This window comes from Cucurbita maxima, unplaced genomic scaffold (genome assembly GCF_002738345.1).
Source record: "Cucurbita maxima cultivar Rimu unplaced genomic scaffold, Cmax_1.0 Cma_Scf00011, whole genome shotgun sequence".
Classification (NCBI taxonomy): Eukaryota; Viridiplantae; Streptophyta; class Magnoliopsida; order Cucurbitales; family Cucurbitaceae; genus Cucurbita; species Cucurbita maxima.
In genome coordinates, this window is record NW_019272027.1 from 385,423 (window position 1) to 403,520 (window position 18,098).

At 34.0% G+C, this 18,098-nt stretch overlaps 4 protein-coding genes across 4 annotated transcripts in view; 1 reads left to right on the plus strand and 3 right to left on the minus strand.

The window, feature by feature from the left end:
- The window catches only part of LOC111486028 (aspartate aminotransferase, mitochondrial-like), a 7,752-nt gene extending 4,130 nt beyond the window's left edge, over window positions 1–3,622 (plus strand). The window contains exons 5-11 of the mRNA XM_023133024.1: window positions 74–179; window positions 334–438; window positions 522–694; window positions 1,225–1,384; window positions 2,237–2,332; window positions 2,446–2,540; window positions 3,312–3,622. Of these exons, the coding sequence (XP_022988792.1) occupies window positions 74–179; window positions 334–438; window positions 522–694; window positions 1,225–1,384; window positions 2,237–2,332; window positions 2,446–2,540; window positions 3,312–3,384 (808 nt within the window). The 3' untranslated portion in view covers window positions 3,385–3,622. The remainder of the gene's footprint in view (window positions 1–73; window positions 180–333; window positions 439–521; window positions 695–1,224; window positions 1,385–2,236; window positions 2,333–2,445; window positions 2,541–3,311) is intronic.
- A 1,642-nt stretch (window positions 3,623–5,264) lies between these two features.
- On the minus strand, window positions 5,265–10,703 carry LOC111486049 (shaggy-related protein kinase zeta-like). The gene is made up of 12 exons (XM_023133051.1): window positions 10,384–10,703; window positions 8,920–9,012; window positions 8,641–8,700; window positions 8,281–8,553; window positions 8,117–8,191; window positions 7,933–7,989; window positions 7,406–7,546; window positions 7,265–7,315; window positions 7,074–7,169; window positions 6,636–6,719; window positions 6,299–6,400; window positions 5,265–5,709 (listed from the first exon to the last, which is right to left on the minus strand). Exons 1-12 carry the CDS (start codon window positions 10,396–10,398, stop codon window positions 5,614–5,616), a joined length of 1,143 nt encoding a protein of 380 aa, XP_022988819.1. The 5' UTR covers window positions 10,399–10,703; the 3' UTR covers window positions 5,265–5,613.
- Window positions 10,704–11,741: 1,038 nt separating this feature from the next.
- Window positions 11,742–13,090, minus strand: LOC111486080 (cationic peroxidase 1-like). The gene is made up of 3 exons (XM_023133087.1): window positions 12,865–13,090; window positions 12,511–12,702; window positions 11,742–12,401 (listed from the first exon to the last, which is right to left on the minus strand). Exons 1-3 carry the CDS (start codon window positions 13,063–13,065, stop codon window positions 11,853–11,855), a joined length of 942 nt encoding a protein of 313 aa, XP_022988855.1. The 5' UTR covers window positions 13,066–13,090; the 3' UTR covers window positions 11,742–11,852.
- Window positions 13,091–14,251: 1,161 nt separating this feature from the next.
- Window positions 14,252–17,790, minus strand: LOC111486039 (probable serine/threonine-protein kinase PBL7). The gene is made up of 6 exons (XM_023133039.1): window positions 17,442–17,790; window positions 15,982–16,223; window positions 15,737–15,872; window positions 15,378–15,636; window positions 14,884–15,016; window positions 14,252–14,768 (listed from the first exon to the last, which is right to left on the minus strand). Exons 1-6 carry the CDS (start codon window positions 17,593–17,595, stop codon window positions 14,493–14,495), a joined length of 1,200 nt encoding a protein of 399 aa, XP_022988807.1. The 5' UTR covers window positions 17,596–17,790; the 3' UTR covers window positions 14,252–14,492.
- Window positions 17,791–18,098: the final 308 nt, after the last annotated feature.

Sequence of the window (18,098 nt, forward strand, 5' to 3'; positions counted from 1 at the left end):
GGAAAAAAAAAAAAAAAAAAAAAAAAGGTCTACTTCATTGGTATCTTGTTTCTCACTTAAAGATTTCCAACAGCCACCATAACATCTGGAGAGATGCACAAGTTCCTCAAACGACATATCGCTACTATCATCCAGAGTCCAGGGGATTAGACTTTGCAGGATTGATGGATGATATAAAGGTAAAAGACATGCTGACATTTTCAGGTTGTCTTATCTAACTCTAGTACTTTTAACATTCATGTTAATAGTGCCTCATGAGCACACTGAATTCTGTTGATTTCATTCTGCTGATGCCTTTTTTTTTTTCTGTTTAATTTGCATGACACTGTTTAGAATGCTCCAAATGGCTCATTCTTTCTACTTCACGCATGTGCTCACAATCCTACTGGAGTGGATCCCACGGAGGAACAATGGAGAGAGATATCACACCAGATTAAGGTCAGAATTTTTGGAATGATTGTTTCATAGATCATATCTTACAACTGTTTCTTTGCCAGATATTGAACATTGTGATTTTTTAGGCCAAAGGTCATTTTGCCTTTTTTGACATGGCATACCAAGGTTTTGCTAGTGGTGATCCAGAAAAAGATGCAAAGTCCATCAAGATCTTTCTCGAGGATGGCCATCATATTGGAATTGCTCAGTCGTACGCTAAAAATATGGGACTCTATGGCCAGAGAGTAGGATGCCTTAGGTATGTGTCCACTAGATTGATTTCACTTCCACTTTTCCTTCGTTTACAAAACATGCCATCTCCTAGTGATGTCTATATACCTGGTGCATTTTTGTTGACTAACTTTGATGTGATTTTAATCACCTGTAGCTATCATTTAATACCTTTTAGGTTAGCTTAAAAAAAAAAAAAAACACTTTCAATAAATATATTTATAGAAAATGCTTTAAATCATTCAAAAAACTATACTAAACACACTTCAAATGATTTTTTTTTTCCTCCAGAAGTGCTTAATAGACATTGATATTAATTTTCCAACAATTATTCCAAGCAGAAGTGGTCGTTAGATCTCATGGTTATGCATTATAGATTAGAAGTTTGTTGAACAATGTATTAATGCAGTCAACAAGGAATTCCTTGTTTCATGAATTAAGTCTTTATAAATTGATGAGTCTACTTTCTATTTAGGTTACTCTAACTCCTTGTTTAATGAATTGAGTCATTTGTTATTTGTTTGCTGTCATTAAGGATGATGATTAAATTGATTGCAGCGTGCTCTGCGAAGATGAAAAACAAGCAATTGCTGTGAAAAGTCAGCTGCAGCAGCTTGCCCGACCCATGTACAGTAATCCACCTGTTCATGGTGCACTCATAGTTTCGACCATCCTTGGGGATCCAGAATTGAAGAAGTTATGGCTGAAGGAAGTTAAGGTAATATCTTCATGTTTATGCTGTATGTGGTCATAATCCTTTTCTTCTGCATTCCCACTTCGATTTCGTCATCAAACTAAAATCAGAATGCATATATCTTGTAATTTAACATAAACATGTAGAGGTCATATTCTAGTTTTTCATTTTTTGTTTCTTGTTTTCAGTTTTTCAATAACATGAGTATTTTGATTCTTGTTTCTCAATTTTTAGAAACGTTTCTAAAATTGTGTACGAAATTTGAAAAAAAAAAATATATCATGTTGTTTATGTCTTGTTTCTCTGTCCATTTTTTTTTAAAACATAGATAAAAGCATTGTTTTATCATTTTTAGTAATAAAATGCAGAATAACTATCTAAACATAAAAATAACAAAAAAGATGGATATTTAATTTTAGAAAACCAATTTTCATGTGTTTTTTATATTTTTAATTTAAAATTCTAGAGAACAAGAAACAGTAAATATTTACTAAACATGCTTCTGTTTTTTTTTTCTTTCAATAAATGGTTACATATATATATATATATATATATATATATATATATATATATATATTTGGTCATACAATATCTTTTATTAGGATTTTAAAAGCATCGATCAGAGTTCAATGCCATAATAGTTTAATATGAAGAATTTTCAAATTATATTTATTAGTCTTCCATCTGTTTTGGATGGTGATATTTTCCTCATCGAACAAATTGGACTGTCTAGTCTTATATTACAAATGTTCAGAGATGAAACTCACTCAACTGATTAATGCCGATGTATTCAATTTAAAAGAAAACTCAATTCGACGATTATTAATTTCCCTAATTGAGATGTATTCTCATCCTCACCTTATTTTGTTTATTCAGGTCATGGCTGATCGAATCATTGGAATGCGAAGTGCTCTACGAGAAAACCTAGAAAAGTTGGGATCTCCATTGTCCTGGGAGCATATAACCAAACAGGTGCTTTCAACTCTTTCATTTTCCGATGACTAACACCTTGTTTTTGCTTCGTCAATTTTGAATATTTAACCGTTTACTAATCCTTATTGGTTTTGATTGTTCCATTGCAACAGATTGGCATGTTCTGTTACAGTGGAATGACCCCCGAACAGGTTGACTGTCTGACAAATGAATATCACATTTACATGACTCGGAATGGCCGCATAAGGTAATTTCGTTGGCAAATGAATATCAAGTCTTTTGAACATTACTTGGTTAAGCTTCAAGATTTGCTTCAGAATTTGAAATGATTTTTAAAAAATAGATAACAAGAGAAAGGGTTTAACTTTTATTTTAATGTAAAATTTAAAAACAGATACAAGTCTTTTGAAAATTAATTGTCTAGGATTTAAGATGGTTTTTTAAAAAATAGATAACAAAAGAGGGTTTAAATTGTATTTTTGCCTCTCAATTGACTCATTGACACGTTGAACGTAGTAAGCTTGTTTTGTTCCAAACGGCGGGAGAGATTTTTTCTGATCGACTGATTCAGCACAAAAATAAATAAATAATAATAATAAAATCTTAGTCTTAAAATTAATAAGTTTGTTTCGTTTTTTATTTTGAAAAAATACCAATTTTATTTTAGCAAATTAATAAAGTAGCTTTTATTATGTGTACTAACTTGTAATAATATGAACATGATTTTAAGTCAATTAAATTAAAAGACGAACATTGGGTATAAAATAGATTTTAGGTAGAAGGGTAACTAGACTAGGAAGTTTTTAAAAAGTTTTTAGAATCTAAAATGTAAAATTTCTTGCATGGTAAATTCTTTTTCGTTCTAATTTTTTAAGAAGCAGACTTGTTTGGTAGCTCATCTAGTTTTTTATTTCTATACTTTGAAATTCGGCTCCGCGCCTTATTAGTGAAGTCTGGCTCTTGTTGTGCTTTCCCGAATTGTGAACTGTTTGCTTACGAAATGAATTTGTATGAACAGCATGGCAGGAGTTACAACCGGGAACGTACCGTATCTGGCAAACGCCATCCATGAGGTCACAAAATCTGCTTGATTGCGACTTACAAAAACTCCTTTCTACATGATATACTACAGTCTACAAGATCTCTACTTGGTGAATAAAGGTATATTATTACAAACTCTTTAAAAATTCCTTCCATGAATAGGGGGAATTTGCAATTCACGAGTCATTTAAGTATAATACTGTCCAATTGATCTGAAGGTACACATTTTTTTCCCATTTCCACCTAAATTATCAATAATTTATCCATTGCTTTGCTTTGTTTCTATAATTTCTGGGGAGTGCTAGACTGTCAGGGTCTTTGAGTCCCTTTTTTCAATTTAAATTTTAGCATATGATGGTTTTTTCTAGTGAAAATTTGCAATACTTAATTCATATTAACTCGAACAGATCTTCAAATTGTATGTTTATACTGTTTTTTAGATTATATTTTTCTTTTCTTTTCTTTTCTTTTTTAAATTTAATTACACCACATTCCCTAACCCACCCCAAATCTATATATAATTTTTGAATAATTCTTCAAATTGTATGTTTATACTGTTTTTTAGAATTTAATTACATTATATTATATTTCATAATATATCAACTCTCTATACTAAATCTATGATTTAAAGTATTATATTTTTTAAAAAATAAATAAAACGATATTAATACTAATTTAATATAATGTTAATTAGTATTTATCAAATTTTAATGGATAGTTTTCACATGGAATCTGATCCCCTTTCCCCGACCCCTAAACTGAGAAAGAGGTTAGGACAGGGATGGAAAATCTCTTAAGGAGACGAGGATAGGGAGTTTATAACCTAAATGTCCGTTTCTCATCCTTATCCTTTAACATATAAACTCTGAAATCAAGTCTAACATCAATACTATAAATTTTCTGTTTGATAAAAACAAAAATTAGAAAAAAATGTGGTGTTAGAGAGGGAAGGAAAAGACGGGAAGAAAATTTAGAGTAAGAAAGTTGAAAGAGAAACATATGTTTAAAAAATGAAAGAAATAAAATAGGCGAAGGTTCACGTTGAGATAAAAAGGTTATAAAATGAAAGGCAAGTTAGAAAGAATGCTGGGGGGTTATAAAGAAGGGGAAATAAAAAGTCAAAATTTCTATAAAAATCTTATTTTTAAAATTTTGTATTTATGTTTTTAAATTTTATTCACAATTCTAAAACACTTGTCAAATTAAATTGGATGGAATATAAAAACGAAATCTAAACTAAAAACCAAACGTTTTGTTAATTTTATTTACAATTCTAAAAGACTTTTCAAATTAAAAAAAGCAGAAAATTGGATGGAACATCAAAAAGAAATTTAAAACTAAAAATCAAACGTTTTGTTATCTACTTATTTTTTTTTTCCAAATGCTTTCAAATTTCAAGTCAAGTTTTAAAAATTTAAAACAAAAGGTTATATTTTTAAATTGTTTTAAATTTTTTTTTAAAAAAACTATATTTGGAATTTAGTTAAGAAGCAACACAAACATTTTTTTTAAAGAAAAACGAAAATCATTGTGAAGAAATGATGAGAAAACAAGTTCAATATGGGCCTAAAATTTGGAGATATGAAATTTCTAACATTTTGAAAAATCATTGCAAAGAGGACGCTCAGAGGGACAAATGAAAGGAAAGGAAGAAAATATGTTTGAAGAAGAACCGAAAATAGAATGAAAGTGACAAAAATACTAAAAATATGCTTACAGAAAATGACGACCGTCAACTTTTCATGCTCCGCATTATTGGTTCTCATCGGCAGATATCCCGTTTGATTGCTTTTCTTCTCTGCCTGCAGTAAAAGAAGTGAAGCTTCTCTTTCCTTTTTGTTCCCCTCCGGCAACAAATCTACATTCAAAAGGTTAGAAAATGCACCATACTATAATACATTATGATATAAAAGTAATGAACAACAAGAAGTAGAAATAATAGGTCTCCTATACTAAATAAGTACAAACAAAGAGCATAGCTGTCGATCATTATACGCTAACTGTATTATACAAATCTACAATAAGCCACTTAAGCTTGTAAAGGTATATTGCATCCCCTAATATCTAGCAACAATACAGATACCCTTTCTATATATACTCTCACCTATCTAGAATTTGTGCAGTAAAAGTTAATGTACAGACATAGCAAATATATTTATTATTTTGGCAAAAGTAAAAGTATTTGATATTTTACCACTTCCACGGTGGCGCTGAATAAAGCCCCTACAGGCGGCTTTCTTGCTCAGAACAACGTGTCACTTAATGGCTTCGAGTTAATCTTATGTACCTGCTTGATGTGGGAATTGCAGTCCAGCCTGCCGCCGAACATGCTCTGGTATGAGCCTCTTTATCAATTCAGGCGAGGCTCCGGAAAGCTGAATAATAAATACATTTATGGAAAAATAATAAATAAACTGGGAGAAAAGAGTCTGGTTAGTAGGATGGATGAGATCTTAAGTCCTCAAATGGTGTTTATATATTTCATTATTAAAACACTTTTTACGACAAGGAATTTAATTAAATTTCTTGTTTGTTTGGAATAACTTTTGGAAAATCAATTTCAAAGTGTAAAAAGGATTGAAAACCAATTTGATTGTTTTAAAAGTGTTTCTTACTGGTTACCAAACGTTCTAGAATCAAATAAGAAAGAAAAACACTTTTGACCTTCTAAAAGTGTTTAGGAAGTTAATCCTATACGAAATGTCAAGACTTATTAACAGCTCGTTATTCTACCATGTAATTTGGACTATTTTATATAAACTCCTTTTTTTGGGTTTTTTTATTTGGACAAGCTTGCACGGGTCTCAATTCCCAAACTCAAAACTTATTTTCTAATAAAATAGCAATCTATGAGGCTTTCTTTATCATTTTACTTGATGTGAAGTATTAATTAGATGCAGCTATATGCATAGGCTTATATAATCTACCGCCGGTAATAAAAACGTAAATGAAATACAGACATACTTCCTGTTTAAAATTGAAGATCGGGGGCAGCTGACGGCCATTGGGAAGGCGGGCATTAGGCTCCCGAAGCTCATCAAAGAAGGGATGCGCACATGCTTCAATCTGCCCATAGGGGATTATTTGGTCAGTAAAACAAGCATTATCTATCATTACAAACTAAGTTACATAATTTATAGATCAAGATGGCAGAATTCCAGAATTCAGCCCATTGCATGACAAAGAGAGCCGACATGGTAAAGAGTTTATGGATATATACGCAAGTAGATTATCAATTAAAGTAGGTAATTACGATACATTATCAGATATCAACAATAGAGTATGGAAAGTAGAAACTCACAGCAGTGCACCGGAGACCGGGTGAATATTGAAGAAGCCTTGAAGCAAGGTCAATAGCTTCAGGTGGCATTCGTTTGTGGAATACCTATGGATATTTTGTAAATGTATTAATTCTGTGAGAGAAATCAATAACAAATTTATTCAATCAGACAAATTTTTTTGCATGATTAGATTATTTACATAAATTAGAACTGGTTTGATAACTTTTCATTTTAGTTTTATAAAATTGTGCTTGTTTTCTCATAGTTTCTTGACAATGACTTTCATTTTTGTCACAGAAACATTCAAATCCTTATTCAAAACAACTTTTTCAGCTTTCAAAACTTAAAGCATATATAAAAAAAGATAGCAGAACAAAGAAACTGACAAGTAGAAGGATTGTTTATGGGTATTATTTTTAAAAATCAAATATTTTAACATGAATATACTAATAAAATACCTTGTGCCACGGATGGGCTTTGATCTGAGGGAATCTAAAATCTGTATAATTAGGATTCATGCATCGAATTTCTTCTCGAGTTGGAGTGCCAAGAACCTGGAAATTGGTAAAAAGAAAAGAACAAGTTATAACAACCATACTTCCATGACCACAAGGAATATGTTCTCACTGAACCAGGAAATAGGCTTCACCTTGATTATCTCAACCAGTTGATCAACTGCACTTTCCCCAGGAAACAATGGCTACAAAGAGAGAACAAAAGTTAAATTGGATGGCTTTCATAACCTCTCTCTCCAGTAAGTAATAATCAGAAACTGCCTCAAGATGCCAACCTGTCCTAGAAGCAGCTCGGCAAGAACACAACCAGCTGACCATATGTCGATGGACGTAGAATACTCCGTTGCACCAAATATGAGCTCAGGAGCTCGGTAGTAACGGGAGCATATGTACGAGATGTTTGCTTCACCTTTAACCTGACGGCAGAAATATAATAAAGATACTGTCTACAGAAAATGGTAAATAGAAGAAAGAGTAATAATTATTCGTGAACCAATTGTCAATACTATAACTTGATAGCTATGCATAATAAGCAAGTCTCAAAATCGGATGTCATAATTTTAGGCCACTTTCTGAGTATCTACCACATACAGAAATCGTACGATAACTTAACCTTGAGCAAATATTCATTTTATTTCTCTCAAATAAAATCATTTGGCTAATTGAGGACCTATATCTTGTCACTCAAATAAATTCGTTTGTTTTTGGTGTAAAACCAGGCTCCGAATCAATGGCCATTAAACTTTGAGCATATGCATAGCCTTGTTCAACATTTAAAAGATAGACATAATATAAACTATACCAGGACTTTTGCGCTGCCAAAATCACAAAGCTTGACCTGATGCGTGAGAGGATCGACCTGGAAAGTTTATTCTAAGTTAGAAGGAAACTTGAATGAACATGCAAATTGTAAGATGCTGATCTAATCGAACAAGTAGGAAGCTATTTGTAGCTCACAAACATTAAGAGACAAATAGATTGCATACCAAAAGATTGTGAGGCTTTACATCTCGATGACAAACCCCTGGAACAATGTGTATATAAGCTAGCCCCCTAAAGATCTAATAAACACTTTAATTTAGTATTGGAATGAAGATGAAAAAGGACAGAGAGAAAATGTTGAATAGTATCTGAGTGTGTGAGTTCATACTTGATAAGTGTAAAGTTTCACATAGATGAGTGGCATCCTCTGGTTCATAGTGCAGTAGTGCCTCAGTACTCGATACATAGTCTCCGGAACGTATTCCATAACCAGATTTAAGAAGAGTTCATCTTTACTGGTTGTAGAAAAAAAACAGTGCTTCAAGGAAACAACATTTGGATGATCCATCAAGCGCATCAACTGCAGCTCACGATTTTTGTAACGTCTGTCCTGCAAGACTTTCTTTATTGCAAAAGTCTCCCCAGTTTCCAAGCATTTAGCCTAAGAAGAGTATTAAAAAAAGTTTAATGGAAAAGAAGAAAGGAAAAGAAAGGAAAATTTGACATTAGTTTTATTGATTTTTTATACCTGGAAAACGATTCCAAACGATCCGGAACCTACAACACGTTCCGCCATGTAGCTAATAGTCTAAAGCAATGTGAAAATCAACGAAACAAAAGTGAGCAGTTTAGCCACTCAAACATTGGAGAACATTAGAATGCATTAAGTGTTTCTGAGCACCAAGTTACAAGTCTTGGTTGCCATACAAGATGAGGAAAAATGACCGACCAAAATTTTTATTATAATAACTAAGTTGAAAAAATATGAAGCCAATAAGTTATTTTAAGTCAAAAATAAAATTATAACCTGTTTTGGCTCGCCATTTTTTCCTCCAATAGTAGTGGAGATTATGTGACCAGTTACTGCATCCTTGCTCTCTACAACAGTCGATGACATTTCCTACAAATTTGTAGACACATATAACAAAAGATGAGTTAAATGCCTAAACTATAAGGATGGCCGACATTTGAATACTTGGCAAATAACACCTCCCAAACTTAATGATATCAGCTACCGTCGAATGGCATTGATAAAAATACAAAAGTCAACAGTGCCTATCGAATATACATCTCTTTTTTTTTTTTTAATCAGAAACAGACTCTTTTCTTGATCATATTTAATATTAGTTCTCTTTTTCTACAGTGAAATGATTTGCTATGCGTGCAAATACCATTAAGGCTTGAAACACTAGAATACAAGAATATTTCTTGTCTAGAATTTTGAACTATCTGCATTTTCCGATGCTAGTGCTTGGAATGCCTGTGAATAATATGATGCGTCAAGAAAACTATGAAAAAGGAGAATCCAGTTTCAAAAAGTAAAAAAACGCTCGATGTCTTCAAAATATAGAATAATGAAAAGTTGAAAGATAAATCTCTCAAGAAACGCATAGGAACCACTCTCCTCCCGAAGGAAGATCAAATAAAATAAAAACTCGTTGTGTGTCTAAACAAGGCAAAAATAGAAAGAATCAAACATCATCAAAATCCTCAAGCAAACTGCAAAGGTTTGAAACACAAGCAACCAAAAGGCAAAATACTCAAATAGTTGAAACTACTGTACCTGAAGGCCAAAACATGTACTACAATACTCAAACCGACAAATCATATTCAAGTATCAAGAATTGATCACCTATGGAGAAAATATTTATCTCTTTAAGACAATAAAGCATATCAAACAAATTCAAGATAGAACACGATCTAACAAAGCAACTGCAGGCCGAATCGGATTGAGGTGTCATTATAATAGTACAAAATCGAGAGATGGAAAGAGAACGAAACACCGTCAGCAACTAAGAAGACAAAATTTGAAAGGAAAAATATGCGAAGAGATCCGTATTCGGTTTCCGACAACACAAATTTACTGTTCTTTGAGGAGGTCCAGAGGAACAAAAGGCTCTAACTAGATAAATGCGCGTTTTATCTACTATTAATTTTAGCAGTCAAACTAAAAGCTCGAAATCAGGAGGATATCAGTCGAACGTTCCGAAATAGAAGAATGCAGCACGAATAGCATACAGTTTCAAGTAAACATAAAAGCAGTTCTAAAACTCGATCCACAAAATCTCATCGATCGCATTCTCGGTCACAAAATCTCACCGAACTCCTCTGATCAGAGACCATAAGCATTACAAAATCAACACGATCGCTAATAAATTGTTCAGACGCGAACAAAACAACACGAGATCAAACGCGATCCATGAACCGACGCCAGAAAAACTACAACAAACACTACAAACCTCGAAAAAAAAAAAAAAGAAGCAAAAATCACCTTATCGGAGTCCATTTCAGAATCACGGAGAGTGCAGTCTGATGAGGTTCAGAGGATCATTTCCAAAGCCAAAGCCAAAGCCAAAGCCGCAGAATCTCCGGTAAGCCGACAATGAAATGCGATAAGCACTACAAATCAGAAGGCAATGCGAGATTGAGAGAACACTGAGGTCTCGCCGTTTCAATTTCTACGTGGAATTTCTCGGTTCGTTCATCATCTTCACAGTGAGAGAGTTTGAGAAGAAAGAGAGAGAGAGAGAGAGAGAGAGAGAGAGAGAGAGAGAGAGAGAGAGTGGTAGACCAACTCGATTAAGAGAGTGCCGAATGGTCCAGTCAGAAAGCTTTATAGAAATGGTATCTTATGATCTTATCTACGTCCAGTGTCAGTGCCGGTGGTTCTGTGGTAGACGCAACATGGTAACTAATATGGACCTGCGGCCACGTGGGCGAATTCGACGAGGATCGCATGATTTGGAACCCAATTATTCACCATTTTAAAACAAATACCTATTTCTCATTTATTATTCACTATATTGTATATGTAGTATTTATCTTATTGGTAATAATTTATTGTAACCAAATTGATTTACTAATATTGTATTTTTTTTCTTTTTTCTAATAATATATAAATATAAATTGGCAACAATATTTTTAACCTTATAATGAACATTTTAAACCTAATCTTGCTTTATAGTTTAGTGTTAGAGTCCATTAAAATATTTTTAATTATTTTTTTCTTTTAATCAAGAGAATACAATCCCGTGTGTAAAATAGTCCAAACTCACCGCTAATATATATTACGTATCGTCGTCAGTCTCACAATTTTAAAATACTAAAATACAGTCTTTTAGGGAAAGATTAAGAAATGCTCTATTCCCCTCTCTAACTAGCGTGGGATCTCACAATTCACCCATTGAATTCACCCCTGCAAGGGCCAATGGTCGACACACCGCCCCCAATCTAGCTTTTATACCATTTGTAATACCCCAAGCTCTTCCCTTTTAAACTTCTCCTTAAGGTTTTAAAACGCGTCATTTAGGGAGAGATTTTCAAACTGTTATAAAAAATACTTCATTCCCCCTCCAATCAATATGAGGATCTCGCGAGGTGCTCATACAAAAAAATCTGAAGTCTACATAAATTATATATTTAAATATGCTTAATCAATTATTCTTTTAGAATATTACATAATCCAATTAAGGCAGGGAGCTTTCTAGATAAAATTCATAAAATAAGTTTAGTAATTTACGTTTCAACCCACGAAATTGGCAATAATTATGTTACCTTAATTATAGTCTTAGCATTAATAAATATGTATTAAGTTTCATTAACACGTAGAAACTGAAAAGACGACAGAAATTAGGTAAAAGAAAGCATCTTTCTTATTTGTAGCTATTGTATATATATTATTGTTCTTACTTCTTAATTAATCTAGTTAATTAAGATTAATTATTAACTAATTAAGATTAACTAATTGACTACCCTGCAATTTCGTCTAATCTCAGTGGGTAATCCAGACGGAGGACTAAGATTCCCCATCTTAATCATTGCGTTTACGAAATCCTTTCTAAAGGTTAGGAGACTTTTACTGTAAGTCTGAACCAAGGCGTCTTGTGAGCCGCCGTTGAAGAGCTCTTGGTCCGAATGTAACAGCCCGCGCAGTTCAATCAAGTCTTTGAAATATTGGTTGTCGAACCTCTGGGTGGTCGAGTCGAGAGGGGCCAAGTTCATGTCGCCGCCCGTGAACGGACAGTTGGCTCTCTTCTGTTTGGCGAAGGCGGGATCGATGTTGGTATCGTTGTAAATGCGTCTTCGGAAGAATCGACAACTAGCCATACCAATGGTATGGGCGCCGGAGAGGGTAGTCATCTCATCGGCGTTGAAGCCTTTGGCATTGAACATCGAGATGAGCGTCGGGAGGTTGGAGCCTGGCCCCGGGAGGTCGCTGTTAGCGTCACTCTCGCTCGCCGTCCTCGAATCCTTCCGACCAAGTGGTACTTTCCAATCAGGACCTCCAAGCTATAAATTTTAAAAAACCAAGTCAATGTATGATCCATTCTGATTTCGTACGTACTGCATGTAAAATCATGCAACATAGTGAAAGGATAAAAAAAAGGGCTAAAATTACCAAATCAACCCCATCTCGAGTGGCAAGAGCAAGAATATCAGCACAAGAAACGGTGTTCTTGCAAGTAGCTTCGACTTCGGTTTTAATTTTGTCAATCACTTCGAACCCTCTAACTGAGTCTCGATTAGGAAATGCATTTTTTTCGCCCGTAAATGTCGGTGTATCATCGAGCAATATACTACCATCACAACCCTACATTTAAATTAACGAGTTACAGTAAATTTAATTATATAACATCTCGTTCAAAATGTCATAGAAAACCACGTGAAAATAGTTTCTCTCGAAATAGATAAGTTATCGTATTAATATTGCACAGATTTGTTCTAAAGATCATACGTTCGAGTTTCACCATACATTAACAAAGCAATCGTGGAAGAACAGGCGAAGAATTGAAGCTCCTATACGTTTTTCTGCAATAACAGCTTTGTTCATAACGGAACGAACAATTCGTTCGAGATTGGGACAACTTTTAGCGTAAAAGTTGGCTGAGAGCTGAGCATTGGCTGAGAAGGCTAAAAGGGAAAGAACAATAAAAAGATGGGAAATGGACGCCATTAGAGCAAAAAGGAGGAAGAAAGTTTGAGTGTGAGGCTTTTGCTTTGAAGGGTTGATTTATTTATAGATAAGAAATATTCTAGAGGGAAAGGGTTTTTTTTTTTTTTTTTTTTTTTTTAGCTAAATTAATAAAAATGCCACCTATAAGTTTAATAATAATTTTAAATTTTAAAAAAATAAAGTTAAAAATATTCTTACAAATAATACTTTATTTCATAAATAAACTTGAATTTTCAATAATATTTCAAATTTTAAAAAGCTTCATTAGTTTATTAAAATACAAAATAGGAACTAAAAGTATAATAAAGTCTAACCATTAAAATTTTCCAGAAAATAAAAACAAAAATTAAATGCAAAAATTAAATATTAAACAGTTGGATAAACGACACTAAAAATTTATTAAAGTTAGGCAGAAATTAAATATTACTGCGCACGTGTGAAAATGTTATCATTTGTAAGAAATAAGAGCCTTCCACTAACGGCAACTTTGATTATTTACACAAATTTATAAATACCATCTCAAAATTCTATAATTAATTAGTGGAAGATTAATCTATTGAAATTAAAACTCAAAAAGTCAAATTTTGATTATCATTAGAACAAGATAGTTATAAATAAATTAATAAATATTTGTGGCTTAGCTTTTTTTTTTTTTGAAAGGAAGGGTGAATGTGATATTTAGTACCTTGTTTAAAAATATATATTTTAATACTTTGTTAAAAAAATGAAAATGGCTCTATAATATCTTATCTAAAAGTGACTATAAGAAACCGTTATTTTAGACCAAATTTATGAACTCTCACATGGAAAAGGGGAGCGAAACATTCGTGGTGTGAAAATGTCTTCCTAGTAGACTTATTTTAAAACTGTGAGGCTGGCGACGATACATAACGAGTCAAAGAGGACAATATCTGTTAACGATAGATTTAGGCTGTCAAAGATAGTATCGAGGAGAATGAAACCTTTTTTCAACAAACGAGGTTTAAAATTGTGAAACTGACAAAGATTTGTAACAGGCAAAAAACAAACCATACTTGTAGACCGTGTAGTTAAAATACATTAAATTACTACATGTATAGCTTATTATTATTATTATTATTATTATATGTATGTATGAAAATCTAAAATTTTCATTCATTTGATTGTCTATTTAAACTTTTAAAATAATCACAAACGGTTTCATCCATACACAAAACACACCATACCCAAATTTTCAAAACGTTAATTACATCACAAATACTATGACGGGAGAATCAATGACACATCCTATGAATTCAAATTCTTACACAAGAGTCACCGACGCAGTCGGTAACTGAGACAATAAACAGTTAGCATATGAATATGAATTTCTTACAGCAACACAAACGAGTCTAAAATCTATGTTAGCTAACGAGAAGCAATCGTCGAGAGACAACCTGTTCTTTCATTCAGTCTTCCGAACTAGCCTTGTCGTGCGCCACAGGCGACTTGGTAGCGCTGGAACTAGAACCGCTACCAATCTTCGAAGCTGTCCTGTAATTTCTCACCAGTGGAACCAGTGACTGGACAACATCGGCCATCAGCGGCCTGTAATCTGCCTCTGGTTGAACACACATTGCGGCTATGGCTGCAACTTGAACAACATCCTTCATGGAGTATTGACCCTCCAATGCAGGGTCCATTATATGCATCACTTTCTCCCTATCAGTCAGCCTCGGCAAAGCCTATCTCACCAATTGACATCCGAACGTACGAGAAATAAGTATTGAAGTTAAGAAATTAGAAACGGAAAATCCGAGTCATCGACGTTAGTTTGAGAACTTGGTCAAGTAAGCTTACCCAAGAAACAAGGGAAGCTTCCCCAGGAGTTCTCTTCATATCAACTGGAACTCTGCCTGTAAGCAGCTCCAAGAGGACAACCCCGTAACTATAGACATCTGACTTTGTTGTCAAATGCCCTGTTAGCGCATACCTGCAAGAAAAATGTCACTAAAACTTATAAGAAGGCCGTTCCCGTGCGCTTCAAAAAACGGGGCAATAATGATGGTATTGTGCGATCTACTTCGTTCTCCTCTCCAACTAATGTGTGATCTCACAATAATAATAGTATTGTGAGATCCCACATCGGTTGGGGAGGAGCACGAAGCATTATTTATAAGGGTGTGGAAACCTCTCCCTAGTAGACGTGTTTTAAAAACCTTAAAAGGAAAGCCCGAAAGGGAAAATCCTAAGAGAACAATATCTGCTAGCGGTGAGCTTGAGCCGTTACAAAAACCATCAACTATTGTCATGAAAAACAACGCAAAATAGTCATCTAGGATGAAGGTTCTTACTCAGGCGCAACATATCCTTGTGTCCCCAGTACTCGAGTGGATACATGTCCCCCGACTTTGTCTGAACCGATCTTTGCCAATCCAAAATCAGAAACCTTGGCATGAAGATTTTTGTCCAACAGAACATTGCTGCTCTTGAAATCCCTATGAATTATTGGGGGGCTTACATGTTCATGTAAATACTCCAAACCTTTGGCAGCTTCAAGCGCAACTCTCAACCGCGTTTCCCAGTCCAACTTAACACTGACTGAATTTGAACCTGGATTTTAAATTTCACTAATGAAAAACAAAAAAAGAAAAAGAAAAAGAAAATCGTGTTCTATATTGCGGACTAATCGTGTTCTATATCTATTACTTACTGCTAACAGGATACAGATGTTCTTGCAGACCGCCATTAGCCATGAACTCGTACACCAGCAATTTATGATTGCTATTAGAGCAATACCCGAGCAAGGCCAACAAATATGGTGAATGAAGTCGACTTAACAATTCCACCTATCGACAAGGTTATCGACCAATCAATAATCGGTTTCTAAAGCCCAAAGAACAAAGGCTAAATATCTGTTTAATGTACCAAAGCATACAAAATGAGACTAGAAATTACCTCCACTTTAAATTCATCCTCTCCCTGCTTCCCTGCTTGATCCATAAGCTTAATCGCAACCTTTCTCCCATCGTTGAGAACTCCTCGGTATACATATCCAAAGCTACCGTGCCCGACCACATTTGACTTGCTAAAGCCACAGGTAGCTGAGTATAGCTGCTTGAAGGTGAACACTTGGAGGCCTTTCTCGGTGGAAAATTCTTTAACATTGTCAAAACTACCTCCCTTCTCAAGATCATCCCCTTCAAGAATCAAATTACCATCAATTTTATGATATATGCCGAAAAATTAAAAGTTTAAAAGCTAAAACCAAGTTCAAACTAGGAATTGATCTTTGAAGCATAGAGGGGAAAACTCAGGCCACAGAAGTCCAAATAGTGGCGACGTACTCTTTAAGTGAATGAAATGTGTTCGTATTCTCGTTTTGGTAAGGAATACATGTTGAATACAACTCTTTGTGGAAAACATTCGCACTGTTTGTTAAAACCAATCGAGAAGAGATTACAAAACACTCTGTAGAATACCACTACACTTTGTTCTACTTGAGCCTGCTTGGAATTTCTTGGGAATAAAACTTTGTTAGGGTGGATAGGTATTTACAGGAGAGGCTAGACAATTTATTCCTAAAATATCTAATCATCTATTCCTAAAACACCTAAATCATTTTCCTAAAATATACCGACAATGGACTCATATAATTATTGGGCTTGACCCTATTGTGCTAGTGATGATATTTTAACAACAATTATTTATCTAAGTTCAATAACACGCAAAGATGAGGATGAGAAATCGAATCTCTGACCATTTGATCGAAGATATAATTGCTTAACTAGTTGAGTTATGATCAAAATAACAATAAAAAACGAAGTTCCTAGATATTTGAACACAATCACCTGAATGTATATTTAAGGTTTATATAGCATAACGATAACGATGATTTACGAAAAACCAAATAGATACAAATATATGTTCTTATGTAATAGATGCAAATGACCAATATGAGTATAGCTTAGCAGTAAACGACATCTACTCCTACCTTTAAGGCTCGAGGTTCAAATCCCAAGGAGTTTCCAAACATTCAGAAGTTTCAATTTCCTTAAACTACCAAAGCAAAATAATCACAACCATCCTTGCAATAAGTGAATGGCATTAGAGGAAATACACAGATGTCGACCATGAGAAATAAATGCATTAATTATAAGAAGAACCTCCAAGAAAGTGGACCACAAGAAAATTTTAAAACAAAATCCTCCTCAGTCATTAGTCATTACTGTTGTGCCGACAAGTTTTATTCATACAGGAAAAGGAAATTTCAGATACAGAGAAGAAAAAGCCCCAAATCAATCACCACAGTTCAATATATAGACATCTCCATTGAAATACTTAGCTAATCAACAAGATGCTGGAGGAAAGTGAAAGAAAACTAAATGAGTCTAAAAATGATACCAAATGAAGCGTACTTTTGCGGATTTTGAGGCGTTTAGAGACCTTATTGCTGATATAGCAGTAATAGCTGAAAGCGACGAGCAAAGAAACGAGAGCCAAGGAAGCGAGTACAACAATTGCCACAAGAACGAGTTGCTCTTTTCTTCGGTACTCTTCGTCGACTTCCATTTCTCGGATCCAAACAAGAACAGCGAAACCCTAGGCTCTTTAAAGCGATTGAGATTTTAGAATATGCAGCGATGGTGGTGGGGGCGAAGGAGGAAGAAGATGAAGAACAGTGACTTAGTTTTGGAGTGTGAAAATACTGACACTGCCTCTCCTCCCTCCACACTCTCTGTTTGCGTGCCTTTTTCTTTTGTGTTGTTTTGTTTTATGGCGCGGACAAGGGTAACTTTTTTATGTTATTGCATTTGGGTCCTTGGACTTTTGTTATATTGCGATTAAACCCCTCTCTTTTTTTTTTTTTTACTTTTTGGGTGCACTTTATAGAAAATTTTGAAAAGTTTTTTCTTTCCTTTTTCTAATTTTGTCTTCTTGTGATACTATGAAAAATTTATTGTCTCGACTTTAATATAAATATATATATATATACCCCATAGAAACTGTGTATGTCCTTAGGCCCGTAGGTCCTAACACCATGTTAGAATTCTAGTTTTTCCAGAGTGGTATCT

What these genes read in the sequence shown, in the direction of transcription:
- LOC111486049 (XM_023133051.1), bottom strand. An exon ending in CGTTTGGAATCGTTTTCCAG is followed by an intron (nt 8,554 to 8,640) that starts GTATAAAAAATC and finishes TACTCTTCTTAG; the next exon opens with GCTAAATGCTTGGAAACTGG. An exon ending in CCGAGCTGCTTCTAGGACAG is followed by an intron (nt 7,316 to 7,405) that starts GTTGGCATCTTG and finishes CTCTCTTTGTAG; the next exon opens with CCATTGTTTCCTGGGGAAAG.
- LOC111486080 (XM_023133087.1), bottom strand. Translation starts at nt 13,065, where the DNA reads ATGGCGTCCATTTCCCATCTTTTTATTGTTCTTTCCCTTTTAGCCTTC. An exon ending in TCCACGATTGCTTTGTTAAT is followed by an intron (nt 12,703 to 12,864) that starts GTATGGTGAAAC and finishes ATTTAAATGTAG; the next exon opens with GGTTGTGATGGTAGTATATT. An exon ending in CTCGAGATGGGGTTGATTTG is followed by an intron (nt 12,402 to 12,510) that starts GTAATTTTAGCC and finishes TAAAATTTATAG; the next exon opens with CTTGGAGGTCCTGATTGGAA.
- LOC111486039 (XM_023133039.1), bottom strand. Translation starts at nt 17,595, where the DNA reads ATGGAAGTCGACGAAGAGTACCGAAGAAAAGAGCAACTCGTTCTTGTG. An exon ending in ACGCCTCAAAATCCGCAAAA is followed by an intron (nt 16,224 to 17,441) that starts GTACGCTTCATT and finishes TGATTCTTGAAG; the next exon opens with GGGATGATCTTGAGAAGGGA. An exon ending in CAAGGATATGTTGCGCCTGA is followed by an intron (nt 15,017 to 15,377) that starts GTAAGAACCTTC and finishes TTTTTCTTGCAG; the next exon opens with GTATGCGCTAACAGGGCATT.